The sequence below is a fragment of the Theobroma cacao genome, chromosome 9, assembly GCF_000208745.1.
Source record: "Theobroma cacao cultivar B97-61/B2 chromosome 9, Criollo_cocoa_genome_V2, whole genome shotgun sequence".
NCBI classification, from domain to species: domain Eukaryota; kingdom Viridiplantae; phylum Streptophyta; class Magnoliopsida; order Malvales; family Malvaceae; genus Theobroma; species Theobroma cacao.
The window spans coordinates 29651796-29676187 of NC_030858.1; the positions used below are offsets into that span (position 1 = coordinate 29651796).

General features: G+C 32.1%; 1 protein-coding gene and 1 pseudogene across 1 annotated transcript; one reads left to right on the plus strand and one right to left on the minus strand.

Annotated features, from left to right (window-relative positions):
- Nucleotides 3038–4871, plus strand: LOC18589868 (phospholipase A1-Igamma3, chloroplastic). The gene has a single exon (XM_007015033.2). It carries the CDS (start codon nucleotides 3146–3148, stop codon nucleotides 4670–4672), a length of 1527 nt encoding a protein of 508 aa, XP_007015095.2. The 5' UTR covers nucleotides 3038–3145; the 3' UTR covers nucleotides 4673–4871.
- On the minus strand, nucleotides 16399–22515 carry LOC18589871 (annotated as a pseudogene).

The following is a 24392-nucleotide window of genomic DNA, read 5'->3' on the forward strand; positions in this document are numbered from 1 at the left end:
GTCTAGGATACTTACAATTTAATAGACGTAGAATTTTGTTTATCACCTTCAATACTCCCTTTCATGTGTAGAGACTATGGACTTATTATGACATAGCATGAATCACCGGAGGGACGAATGAATGGAGGTCGCACCTGCTTTTGTATCATTTTGAATTTTTAAGATGATTGCTTAGCTAATGGTTGGCCTATAAAACAATCTTATATTGATTCATACTACATGATAGGTTGGTGGTCCCTACAAATAAAAAAATATTGAAGTAGTGATAAAAAAATTCTTACCTTTATTAAATTAAAGATATCATGAGCATACAAATATAAAAATGGTCTCTCCACCTATTGACAATTGATTTAGATTAGATATCCATCCTAAAAATATAACATAATATTAAATCAAGCCTAGCAACCATTCCTTGATTCCTCCATGGATCTTTTTAAATGATAAACCCTAAACCCTAAATCAGTAAAAATTTATTAAGTGCTTTTGGATATGATATGTTTGCTAGGATTATTTTACAGTCAGTGACGTGCTTTCTTTCAAAGAGTGGGTCCAGGGGAATAGGTGGGATTCAGATCTTTGTCTCTTAGCAATTTAGATATCGGTCCACGTGCAGAAGCATCATCAAAGAACGACAGAAGATTTGGACCAATGTTTTCTCTAGTCATTATTTTATTCGCGCTGCCCCGCACGTCCCCGCCCTCACTGTCATACTTTCTGCCCCAAAGTAGATGTGAAATTTACTAGTGATCTGATAACAACATGGAATTGTCATTTTTAGATACCATGTACTGCCGTTGCTGCTTATTATTAAGATGATTTTATTGATACAAAACCGTCATATCATAAAAAGTCTTTTAACTTTTTATTAAAGATTTCTGATGGAAAAAGATATACACAGTTTCAAGGAAAACTGCTTCACAAAATCAAAATCAATTTCCTTCCTTATCCTATGTTAAAAGATAAGCTCAAGTTTGGTCTATTTAATTTATATTTAAATATATTTTAAAATTAAAATGGAATAAAAATATAATATATTTTAATAAAATAAATAAATCAAGTCAATCTAGGTGAACGATTTGTGGACTACTCTATCAGTTGTATTGACATTGATAAATAACGAGATAATTAAGATCCAAATTAAAAAAGAAATTGCTGCTAAACTGAAAAAGGATCATATAGGCATTCGATTTTTATTTATACACGTATATCTGAAATGAGACAAAATCTTGCGGAGTTGATTATGTTATGGCATCAGAAAATATCAAATTTATAATAAATAATTCTTCTGAAATCACTTCATGAAATTGAGATCAATATTAATTTAGATAAATTGTTGAGGAGTAAAAAGTATAATATATATATATATATATATAATAAAACTTACGAATAAATAAGAATCAAAATGTTCTGAGATTCTAAATCAAAGCATTACTTAATTATAAGTAATAACACAATTCTTTCCAAACGAGGATATAAGTTTGAATCGATTTTTTCTCAAAATATTAAAATTTAATATATTAAAAAAATAAACAAGTGTTGTGGGGTTTGTTGATGCAATTATTCCCATTATGATAAATCTTTTCAAATTTTCACTCAACCACTAACTTTTTGCAATTGGAGATGAGAAAGTAGGAGGGACACCTGCACTGAAGGGACTTGTTGGACATGGAATTCTACTGATGCACTCCCGTCTTTATTAGTCCAGCCATTCCTCTCCATTCATTTTCTAATTTTTAGTCAGGCTTCCTTCTCTCTCCTTGGCTAGGCTATGTATCAGTCTCCAATTTTCAATTTCAGGCTTAAAGTTTTAGAGTTGATTTACAATAACTGATTTTGGTTTTTAATTTATTATTTTTTTAAGAGTTGATTTACAATAATATAGTAAGAATAATGTGAACAAGTAGAACGCTATTTCAAATGAAACAATTAGGATAATTGAAATAATAATTTCATGTTTAATAACTACTTTATGCGAATAACAGTGAAACTAATCTAGTATAAATAATAAGGTTTATAAGTTACTTTCACATTAAGATGTTTAAAGAGTTTAACTTGTTGGCTTATTTATTAAAAAACTTTTTTTTTAATTTTTTTTTGAAGTATAAGTATTTCTCTCTCTCACTCTTACCTTGTCTACTTATATCTTTTCATGTACATCTTTTTCTTTTAATTTGTTATTGTGTAACTTTTTACATATACCTTTTCTCTTTTCCTTTTGTTCAAGGATAAATCTTTTTTTATTATTAGTATTTATGAAACTCATTATTTTAATAGTCACATGATGTGTTTCTAATTGTTATTCATTATATGTAATAAAATTACTCTTTTAATATTTATATAATAAATTTTAGTAACGGTTACTCATTATTCTATTAAAACCTACTTTTGAATAAACATCTTTTTTAGCACCATATATAAAATCTTCACAATTCATTGTGAAGAGAGAACTTTTTTAAAACTATTACAACATATTTTTATCTAGAGCTTCTCTTTCTAAATTCTCTCTAATTCTCCTCCATTCACTAATTCTTCACTTATTCACTTCCACCTATCAAGACACGGTACTAAAATTGCTCCACCCTTCCTTTTATTTATTTGTAATACTTCCTCTCCTTTTCAGAAAGAACCCACTGGAAGGCCAAAATTTTCAGCGTGAAGAAGGTGAAAATGACATGTCATTTCCATTATTGTACCTCCTTTATAGTTGCGTCTCAGCTTTCACCAACCAAAAATTAATGATCATCCTCGCATATATAAAGCCCATACACTCCAAACACTGATTTCAGTTTGTCTAGAATATTTTTCACCCATTCAATCGTGGCTAGTGGCATATGTAAGTCCAAACACTTACATTCCTTTCTGTATCATATGATCCACCATTCAATCGTGGCTAGTGGCATGCTTCTCTAGTGGAATAGTACCTCAATTTCACATCAAACCCATCCTCTTCTCATTTTGCTCTGACCTACTGGGCCCCCCTACCCATGCATATAGGCACAGATACACAGACTTAAAGCCAATTTACCGGAGTCTTCAACTTATTATCATCATACAACTTTTCTCATATATTCTAGACTTCTGCTTCACATCCTTAGTATTCCAGCACAAAGGTCCCAAACTTCCGCTTCATATAATCTAAACTTTCATGGCTACGCGGCTTTTCTCTCTAAAGAACCATCCAAAGTGCACCCTCGACCCTACCTTTCAAGGTGCCTTACCAAAATGCAAATTGAACAAAAAAACCAAAAATTTTATCTTCCAATACAAGCCCTGTTTTCCAAGTTCATCAACATGTATCAAACGTTCAACATCCTTGTCAAGTTTAACTCCACAGCTAGAAGAAGCTTTAGTTTTAGAAGAAGACGAAAGGCCTCTTTGCCAAATCTGGAAGGAAATTCAGGGCTGCAACGATTGGGATGGACTACTAGACCCCATGAATCCTCATCTCCGCAGAGAAATCATCCGCTATGGTGAATTTGCACAAGCATGCTATGATTCTTTCGACTTTGATCCTCACTCCAAGTACTGTGGTTCCTGCAAATACCACGGAGCCCATTTCTTTGAAAAGCTTGGAATGGCAGACCGTGGCTACCAAATCAGTAGATACCTCTATGCTACCTCGAATATCAATCTCCCAAACTTTTTCCAGAAATCTAATCTAAGCAGTGTATGGAGCACCCATGCAAACTGGATGGGGTACGTAGCCGTATGCACTGACGACGATGAGATCAAACGGCTAGGAAGACGCGATATTGTCATTTCTTGGAGAGGTACCGTAACATACCTTGAATGGATTTATGATCTCAAAGATATTCTTCATCAAGCAAATTTCACCAAGGACCCTTCTATTAAAATGGAGTTGGGGTTTTATGACTTGTACACCAAGAAAGAAAACGCTTGCAACTATTGCTCATTTTCGGCTCGTGAACAAGTGTTGGCTGAGATTAAAAGGCTTCTTGAATACTATGATGGAGAAGAAATTAGCATTACAATCACAGGGCATAGCCTTGGGGCAGCTTTGGCTTTAATTACAGCTTATGATATTGCGGAATTGGGGCTTAATCTTGTTGAAGAAGGAGAGCTTAGCAATAAAGTACCAATTACAGTTTACTCTTTTGCCGGTCCTCGAGTAGGCAATCTTAAGTTTAAGGAAAGGTGTGACGAGCTAGGAGTTAAGGTACTTAGAGCTGTAAATGTGCATGATAAAGTACCAACAGTGCCAGGGATTTTTGCTAATGAGAAGCTTCAATTTCAAAAGTATTTAGAAGAGGCTGTATCTTTTCCTTGGAGTTATGCACATGTCGGGGTGGAATTGGCATTGGATCACACCTGTAGCCCATTTCTCAAGTCCACCAACGACCTTGCTTGTGCACACAATCTTGAGGCCCATTTACACTTGCTCGACGGCTACCATGGGAAAGGGCGACGGTTTTGCTTGGCTAATAAAAGGGACATTGCCCTTGTTAACAAGGATAGCAACTTCTTGAAGAGCGATTATGGGGTGCCACCCTATTGGCGGCAGGACGAGAACAAAGGAATGGTAAGGAATAGCGATGGCCGTTGGGTTTTGCCGGAGAGACCCAGAGTGGAGGCCCATCCACATGATATCTCCCACCACCTTGAAAAAATCCTTAAGGTTGCTTCGACTTCTTCACAATCGAAAGATGCATAATGTTTCGTAGTAGTTAGACACTGATGTTTGATGTCAATGCTCAACTATGAAGATTCTTTTTTTTCTTTCTTCTTTTGTGGTTTTGTTCTTGTGCCCCATAATTTGTACATTTTAAATCTGCACTTACTCATTGCGCCATTTTCTTTGATATGATAAGACATAACACAGAAATGTGGACCTCCATTGATTATTTTCTTTAGAGGCTGTTAATGTGCAAACTTAATCGTCTGTTGTTCTACCTCAGTCTATAAAAGCCAAATATGAAAACTGAAAGCCTTATCCTCACATCTATATTCAAAGTGAAGTAGGTAGCAATCCCATCAACCACTGTCCTTATTGACTGAGGTATAATACTCAAACTAGATTACTACAATTCTCCAATGAAAGCACAGGAGAGATCTGCAGACCTCTTTGTAGTTTAGATTATTTAAACATTAAATGTACTTAATGAAAAATAAAATTGAAACCTTTCCAAGTTTTCCAACACAAAGCCAACAAGAGTTTATCTTGTTTGAATCATAAAGGCAACCCAACCCAAGATACCGGCGTCCAATTAGCTTAAATAGTAGAAGCGGAGCTAGATTTTTATTATTTTTTCTTCGAGACAAAAAGAAAAAACACATGAACACCAAAGGTTTGGCTGCCGCCAGTCTCATTTGCTTCACATATCACCAAAGCTAGTTTGTACTTTATTTGTTTTATGAACGATTCAAATTTTGTTCCTTTTTTTTTTTCTCTTGAAAAAGGAACATTATTCAGCTGCCGTACCTATCCCTAATTAAACATCTACACTTACAACTAAGATACTTTTTTTTTTCTCTTTCCTTGGGCAGGAAAAAAAAAACGAAAGAAAAGAAAACAGAGAAAAAGAAGGGAAGAGTAAAAATAGAAATCTAATTGAATAATAATTTAATTGACAAAAAATGAATAGATTAAAAAATTATTAATATGATTAATGTAAAGAAAGATAAAAATTATTCAATTAATTTTAATTATTAATATGTATAAAAATATTTTGAATGATTTTAAAACCTATATTTATTGTGTGCTATGTTCCAGATATAATATTTTTATACATAGTTGTATAAATAAATGATGATATTTACATCCAATTCCATGACTAAAATTGGCACCCAATTACCTCACGATAGAGACCTTTACTTTCCGCAGGTCCTGATGGTTGATCACCCATCACTTTCTTTTGTTTTCATAAACAGCATGCAACACATTAAGAAGTGCAATGATGATATCTCCACTATTAAAGTCTTCCAGATATATACGCCTTTTTGCATCTAAAAGGAGGTAACAAACAACATGATTCACATGCCAGTTTTCCCACTCTTTCTTCACGTTTTTCGTCGACAAACAAGAATGCTTTTTTGCTTCTTTTAACGAAATATCCAACATACCCGGCCGGCAGGTCATCCTAGGTCTTTAATCAAATTAGTGATTTCTTCATTAAAAATAATTGAGTAGAAATTAAATTCTAATAAATATGTAAAAATATTATTTATAACAAAATTTACTTTTTATTTTTTCATTTTTAATAAGGAATGTTGTGAACTAAATTTAAGTGGCTTTATTTAAGTATTGTACACGCAGTTAACGTTAAAATTATAATGACCCTATGCTAAAACTGGAGTCCGAAGATCACAAACTATTTATGCTGTAGAGATGTACAAACTTACTAAATCAACCAAGCTCTTTAACAAAACAAGAATACTTGCTTTCTTGTTATTGCAACTAAAAAGGGGAAAAATCCATAAAAGAATGTTACAAAATTTTTTTCTTTTTGAGAAAATTGTGAAAAATGGTCAACCTCATAAAGCCATTTCAAAAATAGCCTCTAATATAAAGTTAATTGTTTTTACTCAATTTTATCATGATTTGACAAAAATACCCTTCAAACCATTTCAGATAAATTAAACCATTTATCACAATTTTCTCTACTAATTTCTCTCTCCGGCATCCATTTGTTGTGCTCTAAATTTCTCTCTCTAGCCATCTAGCTCTTCTAATTTTATCGATTTCTCTCTACCACATCTGTCTACTGTGCTCCACATTTCTCTCTCCCACCATCTAGCTCTATCTAATTTTACCACCATCGTCATCTTTCTTTGTCTATTTCTTGTCATATCGTCATCAATTTACAAATCGAAGAGCAAAAATGACATCAATATTTGTTCTTGGATTTATTGATTTACATTCACAAATCTCAAAATAGATGAGTTAAAGTTATATAAGTAAAATCTGTAAATTAGAACATTGTCTAAAGTTGTTACATATCATGCCTGCATGTAACAATTCTAATGCATTTGGCCTGTAACAAATCTATTGAATATGACATGGTTTAAATATGACATGTAACTTGATTTTTATTTTTGTATTTCACTAGGACATAAACTCTTGGAGTTAAACACTTTAAATACAGAGTGCACTAACATTTTTTTTAACATGGTGTGTAACAATTTTTTTCAACATGATGTGTAACTTAGTTTCTATCTTTGTATTTCACTAGGATATAAACTGTTGGAGTTAAACACCTTAAACATGGCGTGTAATAACTTTTTTTTTTTCAACATGGTGTGTAACAACTTTTTTTTCAACATAGTATGTAACTTGGTTTCTATCTTTATTTTCACTAAAACAAACTCTTGAAGTTAAACACCTTAAACATGACGTGTAATAATTTCTTTTTTCAACATGGCTTATAACAACTTTTTTTTCATCATGGCGTGTAACTTGGTCTCTATTTTTGTATTTCACTAAGACATAAACTTTTGGAGTTAAACGCCTTAAATATGGCGTGTTGCATACCACCAGTACATCTTTAGTAATGCTGCTATCAAGGCTTTGGAATCCTTCCGCAACAACCCCACCAACTACAGATAAAAAAAACAAAAGGCTTGTCAAAAACTAAAATAGCTTTATCTCCACTTCTCTTTTTCTTTTTCTCCATTTGTTCGTTTGTATGTGTCCAAGGATGATTATGATGATGACCCTTCTTTCCCTTTTTCATCATTTCTTTTATAATTTAAATTTGTTATTGTTAACTTTTGCACGTCTGTATCATTATTCCTGAGTAGTGGTGGTGTTGATTTTGTCTTTCTAAAAAAACAACATTTTTTTCCAACACACAGGTTTCATTAAAGGTAATTTTGTTTTAAAATTTTTTTCTTGGCTAAAACCAACAAAAATTAAGAAGAGAATTATTTTCGAAAATACCTTATCTTTGAGAGTTAAAAAAATCGCTCATTTTTTTTTAAAAATGAAAAGCTTATCCATTAATCACATAAAATTGCCTACTTTAAGGCAACTTTGTCTTGCTCTAAAACCATCCTTATAAAGTTCACAACAATCGATGCCAACTTAGTTTGATGTGAGGTGTATCCATGATTGGCTCTTTCCATGATGTGTAACTTGTGATTAAGTTTAATCTTGGCAATTTCCAGTACATATTCAATGGGAATTATCTCATTAGTAGATCCATGGACTGTCAAGACTTGACATTCTTTGTCAGTCTTAAGGCAAGCTTCATGCATATCTGTTATTAAACATTCCATCAAACTTTCCTTAGTCAGACGATATTCAGCACCTCTTATCTTTTTTTTTTGTTTGAAAAAGTTATTTATTAACACTAAGCCACCGTGCCATTGAGAGTCTTTAACTGTTTGCTAAAGACTCTCTTTAGCATAATACATTTGGCCTATGCGAAAAAGATATATACACTTACAACTAGAGACTGCATGAGCAGTTCCTTTACAATTTCCTTTTGTAACACCCCTGATTTTTTGATATAGCCTAAATGTGATATTGGCCAAGTGATTTGATGAGTAAACCTGAAAACTTGATGTATATGCTTGTAAAGCATGCATGTGGTCTATAGAAAAAGACTTTGAATTTCAATGTACATTGAGGATTCTAATAATATGATGAAATAGTTTAGCTAATTGGCAAGCTAAATTGAATTTTTTATGTATCTGTTTAAGAGTTTAAGGGTATGCCTATGTCCATAGAACAATGAATATGATATATGAGCATGTGAAGGCCCAAAATAATGTTGTGCATATGTTTGGCACATGAATGGTATAGTGCATTGTTTGTCACTTAGATGAATATTATGCCTAAGCAAAAATATGCTAAGTTTTGATTTATATACTATGTGACATAGTGCATAATGAAGATTTGAAATTGTGTGATGAGTTTATGCTTTGATGTTGAGCATTCTTGATGAATTGAGGTGAAAATGATAATTGTGATACTTAGAACACAAAACCTTGAGACTTAGCTAAATTTTGAGGAATGATAATGTCAATATTCTTAAAACAATAGAAAATAGAATTTTCCACACTTACCTTCTCACCTAAGCAGGCACAAAATCATTTAATACTCCTTTAATAATTCCATTTGCGAGGTCAAAGTTTCTGCAAAAAGAATGAGATCATCTACAAAAAATAAGTGTGACAATGGAGGGCACTTAAGACTCAATTTGACTAGTTTCCATAATATTTGGGAAACTGCTTTATTAATTCCATGTAAAAGCCTCTCCATGTAAAGCACAAAAAGGTAAAGAGACATCAAATTTCCTTGCCTTACACCTTTAGATGGGATGGATGCATCAGATTGCTCACCATTCTAAAAAAGTTTTGTAGCTTCTCCAACTTCTAACTAGGACATCAATTATCTTTCTAAGAATGCTAGCATTTAACATGGTGTCATATATGAACTCCTAACATAACCTGTCATATGCTTTTTCCAGCTCTATTTTTAACATCATCCATCCTTCCTTTCCTTGCCTATGCCTAAAAGAATGGACCACTTCCTGTGCCAATATCACATTATCAATTATCTACTTCCCCAGGATGAAGCTTGATTGAGTACTTGCGACTAAAGTACTCATGAAAGGCTTTAATATGTTAGTTAATACTTTCATCAATAATTTAAAAATAATTGAGAGCAAGCTTGTTGGATGAAATTGGGAAATGAATTCAAGCAAATTCATCTTCGAGATCAACACAAGTAGAGACCTGCATATGTCATCACTAATCTAATCTCCTTCAAAAATCTTGGCAATATAGGAAATCACACTTGGTTTAATCATAAGCCATTATGATTTAAATAATAATGCATGATAGCCATCAACACCAAGGGCTTTGAGTGGCTTCATCTCAAACAAAGCGTTTTTAACTTCCTCGTCCTCAATGGGTCTGATCAACTTATTAGCTTCAGCCTCCGGTGTTATTGGAAATTGGTCTCTAATGGAATAACAAGGCACCAAATCCAATTCCTTGGTATGCAACTGCTTAAAGAAATCCATAGCAAGTGCCTTAAGCAAACTTGGATCATCACACCAATCCCCACTTAAGTCATGAAGGCATAAGATTTTTGATTTGTTCTTACGTCGACCTACATGAATGTGGAAGTATCTAGTATTACCATCACTAAATTTTATTCATTCAACCTTGGCCTTTTACATCTAGAAGTTTTCTTCTTGACTCAACACATTTTCATACTCAACCCTTAAATTGTGGTCAATCTCTCTAAGTCATTGAAAAGGGTTAGATTCTAATGCTTTTTCGACCCCACCTAATCCAGCTATTAGTCGTTTCTTTTTCTGAAAAATATAACTGACTACCTCTCTATTCCAACATCAACTTTCACAAAAAAATTACTCATATTTTCTTTAAAATCCCTTGAATGAGACCACTCTTGATGCACAAAATTTTTGAAATCCTTGTGTGTCACCCATGCTACTTGAAAATGAAAGTTGGGTTGCCTTTGAATCCATCTATTTTCAGATAATGAGGTAAAAATAGGTTTGTGATCAAAATTTTACATATGGCAAAGAATGAGAACTACCTCCTGAAAAAGAATACGCTAACTAGAATTACACAAGGCTTTATTTAGTCTCTCTCAAACTAACCCCACTGCCATGTAAAATTGAGACCCTTATACTCATATCTATCAACTCAAATATATTAATAAAATTCAAGAACTTGGTATAGTGCTAACTACCTCTCAACGATCCACTTATTTTTTTCATGAGAGTACGGAAAAGCATTATAATCTCTAGTTAACATCCATGACCTGTCCACCTATTGAGCAAAATCTGATAATTCTTCCGACAATGCTTGTTTACTATATGAGGTAGGATGGCCGTAAACAGCAACTAATATCCAATTGGAACTTGTAGGATCTTTGTACACCATATGAACGCACTAGGAATGACTTCTAATCATGGAAAGTTGGATACTATCCCACCATAACACCTATATTCCTCTAAAAAACCTTAGTGCTTCAACTATGTGAGACTAATCAAAACTTAATGCACCAATCGTCCTATTTGCATTCAAACCACTTATTCAGGGTTTAACTAAGATTAAAATAGAAAACCTGTACTAGATCATAAAATCCTTGATCAAACTAACACATTTCCTATCACCTACACCTTGGCAATTCCACACCATTCTTTTAATATCCATAAACAAATAAATCAAGAAAGTGAAAGGTTATTACCTACCCCCTGGCCTCCCTCTATCAACATAATATTATTTAAAGAAAAATAACTATTACCATAGCTAACTTACTTAGCTCCTCATTTACCAATAATATGGTACAATCACCTTCCATATTCAAACTTGGAGAAAACACATAATGTTTTGATCTGACCTTCTTCTTAAGTAAAATTTTCTGTGGATGAACAACAACTCTTGTATTTGGTGTTCTTTCTTTTTTCTTGCTAAAAATGGCACCACCAATTTTCTCGACCATAGATTCCATGTTCTTAAAAAGTATAACAAATTTTTCTTCAATAACAATCCCTGAGTGTTTACCTGGATTAAGCAAACGACCTTGTTCTTCTAATTTATTTTACTGTGTTGTGCTATATAAGACCAAGGATTTGTCTTCATTGTTAGCATCTTGAACCACTTTACCTTTATTTTTCAATTTAACCTCAACATTCCTCACCAAAGACGTACCTTTAATTACCTTCATCCCTTTACTCAGTCTCATAAAATTTCTTTTTATCTCTTCATGCTTTTCCTCTTGTCCAGCACTAGGTCTCCCTACTAAGATATGTTTATCAAATTTTAGTTTATCATAATCTTTACGAGTCTTAAACATTGCATTAGAAACAATCCCTATATGATACACTTGCACATAAAAACTTGGTTTTGCTTCTATTTTTCATTCAAGATTGACCTAGCATTAAAAGCCTCACTGGTTTCTCTTTTCCCCCTTAAAATATCGAACTATGAGCCCCTAGTGCCTTTATTATTATTTCAAGCCTTAAAAGTAATGACTTTCCTCTTTTTCGTATCCTTAGGTTTCTTTTTTGTAACAAGCATCCTTGGCTTGTAAGGATTGTCCTTAAGTCCTTGCTCCTCACTGACTTGATCCCTTAAAGGATTTTCTTTCTGTTTTTCATCTTCCTTTTTACACTCCTCTTGTATATGCTTGTAAACTCCTCAAAAAAAGAAAACTTGTGGCAAACCTTCATATTCCATCAATTGAATCCTATCATCAATAATGAATCTGGGGATCAGAGGTTTAGTTAAGTCCAGTTCCATGACGATCTTCACAAATTTTCCACACTTCTCTTACCCCATGTTATAGTTAATCCTTATCAATCTTCCCAACATAGAGCCAATTTTGCGTAACACAGATTTATGATATAAGTGTAGTTGCATTCTAGGAAAATGCACCCATGTCACTTCAACAGACAAGTCCTTCGAACCCCGAACGAACTAAAAAGACCACAGTCGAACCAACAGATAATGCCCTCGTATCATCGAAGGGCCATCCAAAAAGGCCCAAAAGTAGTCACCTTCCTTAGAAAACTGCACCAGATACAATTCCTCATCTAGATCTACCATAGACTATAGTTTTTTAAGGTTCCACAATGCCATAATCTTATCACATAAAAGATGGTATGAGATTGGACGTCCCAACATGCTAAAAATAACCAAACATTGTCACCGTTTAACCAACTCAAGCTTTTTCTTCTCAGATATTTTGATCATTGAGATCCCATTCTCTGGCTTCTGCCAAAAGTCCTCAAAATTCTCCTCACATCCATTTGTGTTATCCACGTCATTGTCATCAGACATCTCCTCTTCCATTTCCATCTCTTCATCCGAGAACAAGTTTCCATCAAATAACAAACCACCATTTTTCGAATGCATCAACGTCTTTTTAAAAGAAAGATTGTCATGCATTATTACCATCGTGCTGCCAGCCAAAGTCTCAGTACTTCCTTCTTTTATTCTAACCTTCTTCTTGGATTTGTTGTCCAAAAAAGAAGGGTTAAGGTTTTTCTTCAGAAAGTCAATCGTCATCATTCTTTCTTTTATTTTTCATGTATTTAATTCGGTAGGTGACAAAGAAGGACATAGTGATATTACTTCATCCTTACATATACACCTCTTGGCACATCGTTTCTTACTATATACGGTTCAACAGACTCGTTTTGTTAAACAAATCTAAATAAGAAGAGATAAAAGCAATAAGGATCTTAAGTGTATTACCCATAACCACACCAACCAAGTCAATCAATGAGGGACCTAACTTATTTCCATCACTTTCCTTGTGGCCGGTAACATATACCATCTCTCAATTCACCATAGCTTAATTAATGTGTTTCTTCCATCAAATTTGTCATAATGAATAAATAGAGTAATAAAAATAAACAATTAACATATTCATTGCAAGTAAAATTTATATGAAGTCTATTTGAAAGTAATAGGCTTCTTGTTAATAGTAAAAAGATCAAAGAAGATAGTTTTGGTAGGATGAGTTTTTGGGTTTTTTTTATCTATCAAATATTTTAATTATTTTATAAAACCTATTATGCTTTTGAGGTTCTGGGATGGAGCGTTCATTCTTGATACTAATGGATTAAAAGTGAATTATAGTCAAAACCTAGGGGAGAGAGTGATTTATCCAAATAAACAATTACATATTCTTGACAAGTAAAGTTTATAAGAAGTTTATAATAACACAATTTCTTATAAATGCTTAGGATAAAATTAGTGGGAAAATAAATAAGAAAACCCACTACAGAATATAAGACAATGAAATATACATCTACTTGGGTTTCACCTGCTCTGACTATAATGCAATTCATCTTCTTGCATATATTGTTTTGATTGATCAAAATCCTCTGCCACTCTAGTATCTTCTTAGAGACAAGTTCTCTTGCCTAACACTGGCATAACCTACTTTTTCCTTAAACATGCCATGCATGCAGACATATGTAAGTTCCTTTTTGTGTTTTTTCCTTTTCCTTAGATTACTTGTATATGTAGGAGTGCGAATTAAAATGGCAATCAAACCATTCTCTTGTATCACACAAAGAAGAACAAACCATGGAAGAGAAGGCTACTTAACCGTTAGCACTATTATGCTCATAATAATTGGAAGATATTTGTACTAGTATAGATTTTGATATTACAAAATATCATAGTCAATGTATGTTGGCAAGGATTACTATTTAGATTTTACCTTATATACATTTTTGAGTTAGAAGTTCATGATAAATGAACCTACCCAACTCTTTATTGATATGGAACCACCCATCAAGATCGAGGTAGATTTGAATCAAACTAAATTATACATTTCATATCAATAAGAGATAGCTAAAACTGTAACTTATATATAAGAGCATTCCTTATATTGGCGTACATGCAAGTAACAATTCCTGTCATGGTAAGAATATAAATTATATTGGCCAAAATACCTACTAAGTCCCTATACTCATGCATTTTGTTCAATTTAATCCCTATATTCAAAATCGAAACAATTTAATCTTTTTTCCTAACGGTATCTAATTTTACCGTTAAAGGGATGACATCAGCATTGACGTGGTACCAACATGATAGCGTGGCTATGCTGGTGTGGCACTAACTTGCTAATGTGTCAGTGTCACGTGGTAGATCAAAAATTTTTTAAAAAAATCTATGCCACGTCATAGGGACTAAATTGAATAAAACTATATAGTACAGGGATTAAATTGAATAAAATTAAGGTGCTAAAGGACTAAATTGAATTTTTTTTTGAAAAATACAAAATTTTAAGTAAATGATACATATACTTATTAATAAGATCAATTTTTAAGTGTAAAAGATTTATGGTGTTAAAAACTATATATAAATATTTTCTTACTTGATTATTTGATTTCAAAATATGTACATTAATTTATCTTCTTCACAAAAATTAAGTTTGAATTCCTCTCCTATAAAAAAATTTCAAAAAAAATTTCATACCTTAAGATAGATTTGGATGAATAACTTGCATTATGTTGGAATAAAATAATATAAAAAACTAAATAAATTCTTTTGTTTTTCTATTTATAATAGTATAAAAATTTAAAATTTATTTGACTTAGTTTTTAACTTAAGCTGAACTCAAATTGGTAAAATATGTTGATTTAGTTACCATTTTCACAATTTACAAATATTCATTTTTTTGGAATTATTCAACCATTATCCAATTTACTTTTTATTTAAATTTATTCAAAATTTTTTATAAAACAATTTTATTTAAGTTCAAAAATCACAATCAAATTCTACTAAATTTAAATATAACATGAAATATTAAGTAAAATAAAAATATAAAAAATAAATAAATAATTGAAGATGTGGAGTAGTTCAGATTCTATAAGTGTAATAAAAAGGTTTGTCATGCCCAAATTAAGTAAGTCAGATCGAGAAATTATTTTTATAATCATGGCTAATTCCATATCTCCTTTCTTCTTTTTTTTAAAAGAAAAAATAAAAAAAAAAACAAAAACCAAGAACAATAAGTTCTGACATGCACAAATATTGTCATTAAAGAGCTGTTTGGTCTTTAAATTAAAAGAATTTAAGAAACAAAATCCAAATCAGAATCTAAAAACGTAAATATGTCATCATTGTCCTAATTTCATAACAATTAATTGATGAATCAAACTTCTCATAAGAAAAACAAAGAACGGAGAAGAAGACTAAGGGGTGGCCAAAGAGAAGAGTAGTTATTGCCTTTTATAATTGCGAAAACAAAAACCTTTATTTTAAGCATTTTTAAGGTTTGTGTGAATGAAGATGTTGTCCTTCTATAAGTATATATCCAAGATAAAATATTAAAATTTTTTTATAAAATGAGAATTCAAACTTAAGTTTTGCAAACTAGATAAATTAACAAACCTATTATGAAATCAAATGATCAAGTAAGAAAATATTTATATACATTTCTTAACACCATAAATTTTTTATACTTAAACATTTGACTTATTAATAAGTATATATATCATCTACTTAAAGATTTATATTTTTCAAATATTTTTTGTAATTTAGTTTCTAAACACTTTAATTTTGTTCAATTTAATCCCTATGATATGACACAAATTTTTTTTTAAAATTTATTTTCGATCTACCATGTTTGTGTTGTCACGTGACATTGACATGTCAAAATGTCATTACCATGTCATTATATTAATATCATGTGGCACTATCACGTCATCACGTCAATACCATGAGATGTTGCCACATCATCCTGTTGGTGCCATGTCACCCAAATGTACCATATCAGCACTGACGTTACCTACTTTAATGGTAAAATTGTATACCATTAGGAAGAGAAACTAAATTATTTTAATTTTAAATATAGAGACTCAATTGAATAAAATATATAACTACAAAAACTTGATGAGTATTTTGACCAATTATATTAATTTGTAAATCCCATAAGGATCTTGGAAGCTTATTTTTATTAATGGAAATGTCTAATCTCAAATACACGTGCAGTGCCGTCAATGGAAACAGAAACAAGAAACTCCAGATTGGAAGATACAGACAGAGATTGGATGTCATGTTCGTGCCCTTTCAAGGTTGCTACACATTTCCCCGAGAGACAATTCCACAGGCGTATTCTCCCATTACAACACCCTGTAGCCAAGAATTTGGATGCTCCGAGCCGAGCCAAGCCAAGCATGTCACTCCCTCCTGCACAAGGATGTTTCACCAAATGATAAAACTTTACCAAATTAACCATGGGTAGTTTTAGCCACGAGGCATAGACTAATTATTAGTGTGTAAAACATTAGTATGAGTTTCATTTTGAAACAAGTCTACTAACCTCGTGGTTACATATGAAACGCGGCGACGAGTGTTGTACATCTCATATGGTAAGGTTTCGATCCATGCCACCAGAAACAGCCCAGGGGAAGCTGCCATGTATAATTTTAACAGAAGGTCAAACTAATCATAGAAACAGAAAATTTTACATGGTGCAAAGATTCGAAATTGCCATGTTATGGAGATATAAGTAGGTATGGGCCATTTTGTGTGGTTTATGTGCTATCTTCTCTGAGACAAGAAACGGTACAGACAAAGACACCCTTGCAAGACTTTCTCATTACTTCACATTTGCATGCTTTCCTATTTTATGTTTGAGCCATAAGAATGTTAAGAATGTGCTTGCTAAGAGCTCTTCTATTCTCACCAATGAACTTTTTGAGCACGTTTGGTTTGTGGAATAAAATAGTTATTACGTGAGAATAGAATGAAGTGAGAATAAAATAGAATAAGTATTACGTAATTTGGTATAATAAAGGAAATAAAGTAGAAATAATTATTATAACTTATTATAATGTTTGGTCGATAACAATAGCTTTGGAATAAGAAAAAAATAGAAAATAAAAAGATAAAAATATCATTTATTACATATAATTATTTATTTTTATTTTATATTTTAAATATTAATAATNTTATTTATTTTTAATTTTATATTAAAATTTAATAATTGTATAATATAATTAAAATATTAAAATATTAAAAATATTAATATTAATATTTTAATATAATTTAATTATTAATATTTTAATTAATAATATTTTTATTTATAATTTAATATTATTTTGATTAAAATATTAATAATTTTATTTTTTATTTATACTCATTAAAAATTTAATAAATAAAATTTAATAAATAAAACATTAATAGTTATTAATATTTTAATATTTTAATCATATTAATAATATTTAAATTATATATATAATATTAATATTTTAAATTTTACAAATAATTTATTCTTTTTTATTGTATTTTTTCTTTTTTTTTTCATGAGCTGGTCGTCGAAAAAGCGATCGGTGTAACAAAATGTCGATTTGGCGCACCATGTGGTCGGATCTAGCCACTACAGCACTAGATCGACGTTTCCCCGCAGCTGGATCTAGCCGTGGAGTGCCAGATCCAACCGTGAGATTTGGTCAGGAAGCACCAGATCTGATGCTTCCCACGGTCAGATCTGGCCGTAGAGTGCTAGATCTGGCTAGATCTCGGTTGAATGTTGTCGAAAAAGACTAGATCGATGCTTTTCGACCATATTTGGTCGCTGCCGCCGCTGTCGTCAATATTGAGTACCAATTAGAGAGAGAATGAGAGAGGAAAGAACTTGAGAAGAGAGACAAAGAAAAGGGAAAATGGGAAAAAATATTTATAGATATAGGGTTGTAATATTTTTTAGTTATAAGAGGTATTTTGGTCATTATATATTTGAAAGCTATTTCATGTCTCATGGAATAGATATTATCGGGGGAGAAAGGAATAGCTAAAGTTGACTTTTAACTAGTTTTATGGAATTTTCATTCTTGAAGAATTGTTATTTCGTGTGCTAATTTTAAAACAAACATATGTATGAGAAATGAGTGAGAATAGACGGGGAATAGCAGAGCTATTCCCGTACCAAACGTGCAGTTTAAGGTTTAGTTATTTCTCTCTATTTTTCAAGTAAGTTCGGGACATTTGATCAGATTGATTGATAGTGTAATTGTGATAAAATCACAACATTCACCAAAATTTTTAAAAGAATAAATCTCTAATCAAAACCAGGCTACTACATTCAAACTGTTAAAAGGCCCACGATTGGGATTTGACATAGTAGACTTTCTCTTTAAATTAACCATATTATATAGAGAATATATTTCATATTCATCATAGAAAACTCTTGTCTCATTGCCCAAAAAAAGGTGCGTCTTTCTCATTTCTTAACTTGCCAGCACATAACCAATTATCTTTGAAACCTTCCACTTGATAATATTATTTTCTCCTCAGAATGGGGAGTATCCACAGCATTTTTTATCTTTTTTTCACTGTTCTAGTTCAGTTCTAAACATTTTCACGATCTCAATTCAAACTTATTTCACAAATAAAAATTCTCTTGTCAAGGCGTGCATGTGCGCGTGCACTCACACAAACACACAAAGGAAGAGAGAGAGATTAGCTACATACTTTGGTGAAAAAGAAACACATTCAATTGACTCTGGATTCCCTTCAGTTAACCTTGATTGAGATAAAACTCAATCTAGTTATGGGTCAAGACAGCCACATCGTACAAGGCTCCTATCATGACTCTTTACATGCACTCCCTCAAAAGGAAAAGGTGAAGAAATGGGGCACAAATTATTTTTATTTATATTTGTTTATTTTTTTTTATTTTATTTGTTCATATGTTCTAAGTTTTTATAGAGTTTTTTTTTCTAAATTTTTACAAACCATCAATCATTTTTTTTCTTTCTTTTTTGTTATGTCATATGTGGTATCTATCTTCTACTTGTCGTGTTTTTTATTCGTAGAATTTATTTTCGATGATTTTAATCTTTAAAAATTAATAAATTATTATATAGTACTCAAATATAAGCTGTAGTGTTACATTAGTACTTAAAATTTTATCAATAAATTATTTTTTTATTAATTCTGGTTATATAAGAGAAAATTAATTTGAGTATTTTTTTTATATGCTTTACATTTTATATTTAATTGAAAAGAAATTATCTTAAATATATAATCTTTAAACGACAAACTTAATTATATAAGAAAAAATTATTAATCTTATATATCGTATTTAATTATTTATATTCTACATATTATAATTTTATATTTCTATTATCGATCTTTTAATTGTTGATTAAATTTAATATATTAGTTTTTAAAATTTCTAACCTTTATTTTTCTGTGTTTGGCCCTCCAAACAAAAATTAGCTAACTCCGTCCTTGTATATATATATCCATTGCAAAATGAAATTAAGTAGAAAAATAAGATGCTAAAAAAAATTCAAGAAAATTCAAAAATTAGTGCCTTTATTTGGTGTTGGGCTATCTATTTTTCTTTAAATTGCATGAGGGAGTCATACCTTCCCAGTTGTGACATTCACTATGTGAACAGAACCATCCTTTGAACCAGAAACAGCAAAAAGTTGAATCTGAACTTATAGACAAGCATGTCAGTCCTTCAGTATGATGTGGCTGACCTACAGAGAAAAAGACTTATTGTCAACAATATGAAAGAAAACTGTGAAAAGGAGTGCAAATAAAATAATAGTAACTCTTTTTACAAATTAAATGAAAGTAGTCAACATACAAGGGCTGCTCACAAGTCTCTTCTAACCAGATTTTATAACATATGAACTAAAACATTCTAGTACTACAGGTTGTGTTTGCAAACTTGAAAAAGAAATGTATTAATAAAATAGATATGTAGTGATATACTATGCAAATATAGAAAATTTTTTATTGCATGTCAGCATGTGTAAAAGGCAGTTTAAATTGAGCCAAATTGTTACCAGTGGCAACAGCCCTATTTGTCCAAAAATTTACGGAAAGTGAAATAAACACTTTCCAAGAATTATGTCCACTGTGACAGAGCTAGCTGTTTTGGATCCTATAATGGCTATCCGTTAAAAATTCCATCGTGCAGTATCTCAGGCTAAATCACTTAGTTTGGCAAGTGAAGATTCCACTACTTTGTGGTGTAACTACATATCATCTTTAGTGTCTGTACTTGATCTCAAGCACGCTTTCCATCGATTATGTTCAATAGTGTTATCTCAGATTGACTAAGTTCAGAGTTTGCTGTGACCTTATATTCAGGTTGGGTCTCAAAAAGGACACTTCAAATTGGATTGGATTCCGGATGAATGCCTGTTACAACATGAACGCTTTCATCACTTAGATTCCGTATCCTCAAGGTAGCATCTTCAGAACCAGTGCATATTGTTTTGCCTGAGTAAATGACATAATATTTATTAAATTTCCTGTAAACAGAAAAAAGAGATGCTAAAAAGAAAAGGCAGAAAAAATGCTCTGATAGGATAGAATGAAGAGTTAGTACCACAAGTCACGCTGGCTCCATGGCCTGAGAAAAGACGACACCTATTATCAGCATTCCACATCCAAACAGAGTAATCCTCAGATCCTGCCAAGATCTGATGTCCTTTTGGGTGCCACCTGACCCACTAACACGTAACAGGCACATAGTTAATTAACTTTCAATGAAAAGTTTCAAATTATAATGATGCAAGAGGACTTAATGTCCTAGAATTATATGGTTTCACCTCAATGCCACCTCGTGGACCCTTGAGTGTGCATTTCAGTTTTCCTGATGTATCCCAAATTTTAACAAGTCCGTCAAACCCTCCAGGTGCAACTGTCCATCATTGCTAAAGGCTAAACTAGAGACCGAATCAGTATGGCCTGCACAAGCATTTACAAGAGGTTTAGTAGAAGAATAAAGAAATGAAAAATGCTAAAAATGTAAATGTGTTTATTTTTTCACATTTTGGCAGTAAGGGACAAACAATAAAGCACTTTTGGTTTCAGCAAAAAACTTATTAATTACTATAAACATAAAGCCTAAAGATGTTTGTATCATGGCCATACCTTGGAGTTCAGAAGCCCAATCAGCGTGACTTATTTTCCAAAGGAACCCCCTATCGTCCCCATTCCCAGCTGCCACTAATACTGGATCTGTTGGGATACAGGCAACTGCACAAAGTTCACCTGTGAAGAGAAAGGAAAAATCAAGATTAAAAAAAAATCCTGAGTAAGATAACACATGCAACATGCTTAAATTCACTATCAAATCATGAGTTTTGAAGCTCCTAATAATTCATTATTAGTTTACTTCTGTCGATCTAAACTCTTATTACCAATTAGAACATTACTCTCTTAATTATATTTATTTATTGTGAAACATATCCTTCAAGGAGAAAGAAATACTGAGCAGAAAGTTAGTCCAATTTTAATATCAAACAAGAGAGATATTGCTTTATCAAGCCGGAACTTCTGTGTAGTAGACCGTAAATCAACAAAGAATAAAAATTCCAATAATCTGATGGGACACAACCCTTTTACACGATTCTAATCCCCTGGTTCCACATTGAAGGATTCATTTATGTCCATGTGCACACAAGCAAGTTTCCATCAAGAGAAACACTATGACAAATTTTTTATAGCAGAAAAATAAATTTTAATATATAGACAAAGATTTAATAAACTCTTCAAGCCACCTCTCATATAGGTGCATGTTCATATAGCTAATGTTTTATATAAAACAAGCTATATTTTAGAGTAGTTGATATATAATTTAGGACTTATATTATTATGATCAGATAGTATAAGCGTAAGAAATATAATGTCCGCACATTTAAATTAGCAAGTAAATGGTTTTTTTTTCTTTTGTTTTGCACGCAAAAGAAAGTAATATGCATAAGTTAATGATCATTTGATTTATTTAATCTAATATTTTATATGTTTATCATGTACATTTTTACAGAAACGCTATAAAAGTGTATCATTTAATATTTTATATGTTTATCATGTTTATCGTCTAATATTTTATATGTTTATCATGTACATTTTTATGACAAATCTTAATTTCCATTAAAAGTGTATGTATAAATTAGAACGTAAATATTTTGTCAATTCAGCTGAACTCCCAACTAGAAGTTCAACCATTTGATTAAGGTAGCTGCACTACTGCTTTTAAAGGAAAAGGTGGAGCTGCTTACCTTTGAACACCCACCGCATGGTCAATTAATGCCCCCGCCCCACCAAACAAGTTGCTAATTTTTCTGTTTCCCCTTTAATCTTCTCTGTAAGAGGAAATCAACTTCTTTAACCATTTTTTTTTCTAATTTGTATGCATATGTAATTTAAAAATAAGGTAATAAAAGGTCACTCTCTCTTATCTCATATGTTTTATTCTTTTTAATTTAAAAAACGAAAATTAGAATTTCAAATTCTAATTCTTAGGAAATCTGATGAGGGCTCAGAGTGTGTTGAACATGAAATTATTAAGTTATATCATGTCCTATTTAGTGACTTTTTATTTGTGTATATGGTTTGTTCGAGATAATTAATCACCTTGAGACAAAAATAACTTATTAAATTAGAGTTAAATATTTACCCCTAGAGTCTCTCTAAACTAGGTTTAGGAGAGTAGCGACGTCTTGTGTGAGCAAGGTGATTACCAGGGTTGTTCTTTTACAATTACTGGTTTTCAGTTTTTTGTTCTATTCCAGTGTTGGTCATTACGTAAAACTCAAATTGAGGAAGTTACTACATGGTAGTCATGGAGGATTTGAAGGATAGATAGAAAACTTTTAGGCTATTGGAGGATGAGAATTCTCACTTAAAAATTGATAGCAAGGCTTACAAAGGATCCTCGAGTAGCCTTAATGATTTTTGCTTACTGAGCTCGATATGGGAGTGTAAGAAAATCAACAAGGATCAGATGATTAAAACCCTAGGGAATTTATGGAATATAAGAGGCAGTTTGGTTGTTAAAAGAAAATCAAAGAACAAATCTTTTTGTTCACTTTTGATGATAAAGATGATCTTGAACGTATCAAAGCAGGCAGGCTGCGGAGTTTTGATAGAAACTTGATAGTCCTAAAGGATTTTGATGCTGACTTGATGGAACTAAATGATATTGATTTTGGGACTGAGGAGTTCTGGGTTCATATTACTGGATTGCCGACTAGATTAATGTCAAAAGAAACCACAACTGCGATAGGCAACAAGGTTGGTCAGTTTCTCAATGTAGATGGCGGAGACAATGATTTAAGAGACAAATTTCTGAGAATTAAAGTTGCCCTAAATCTATCAAAACCATTGAGAAAAGGAGTTATCATATCCATGGAAGATGGTCAATCCAAATGGATCAATGTGCAATATGAGAGACTGCCAAAGTTCAGTTTTAAATGTGGCATTATTGGACATAAGGAGAAAGAGTGCAGGAATTCATACTTGGATGAGAATGGAAATGAAATGCATAACCAATATGGAGTTTTCCCTATTGCTCCGCCACACAAAAAGGGTGCTGTACATGTATTTCATGGATCGAAGGAGTAGAGGGGAGGGATTAGGAGGGGTAAACCGACTGGCGAAAATGGTAACAGTAATGAAGACAGAGGAAAGGGTACCAAATTCACTTCAAGAACACAAAGTGAGATTTTGAGAGAAGATGGAAAAGATGACAATGAATCTTGTTTTGCTGGCAGGGACGCAAGAAAGCAAATGAAACCAAATAATTGGAGAAATTGTGCTGATGTGGGGGAGGAAAATTTTTTGCAAGATAGTAATGATAACAATGAGCGACAACTGAACACGGAGGATACCGATAAGAATTTTGTGTTTAGTGTCAATGAGGATGGGAATGATTTGTTAATCTCTAAGATAAAAATGGGGGTGAGCTTGTCGAGGAATGGTAAACAAAAAATGAAATTGATAGTCAACTAGAAAGAGGAGGTTGTAAAAAAAGTTTAAAATGGCACATGAACCAGCTTTTGAACTAGCAATGCAAAGTGGCCAGAGGGGCCAGCATCGCTTAGATAAATGACGTTATTATGCTGGAATTGTCGAGGGCTCGGGAACCCTCAAACAATTCAATTGCTTCTCTACTA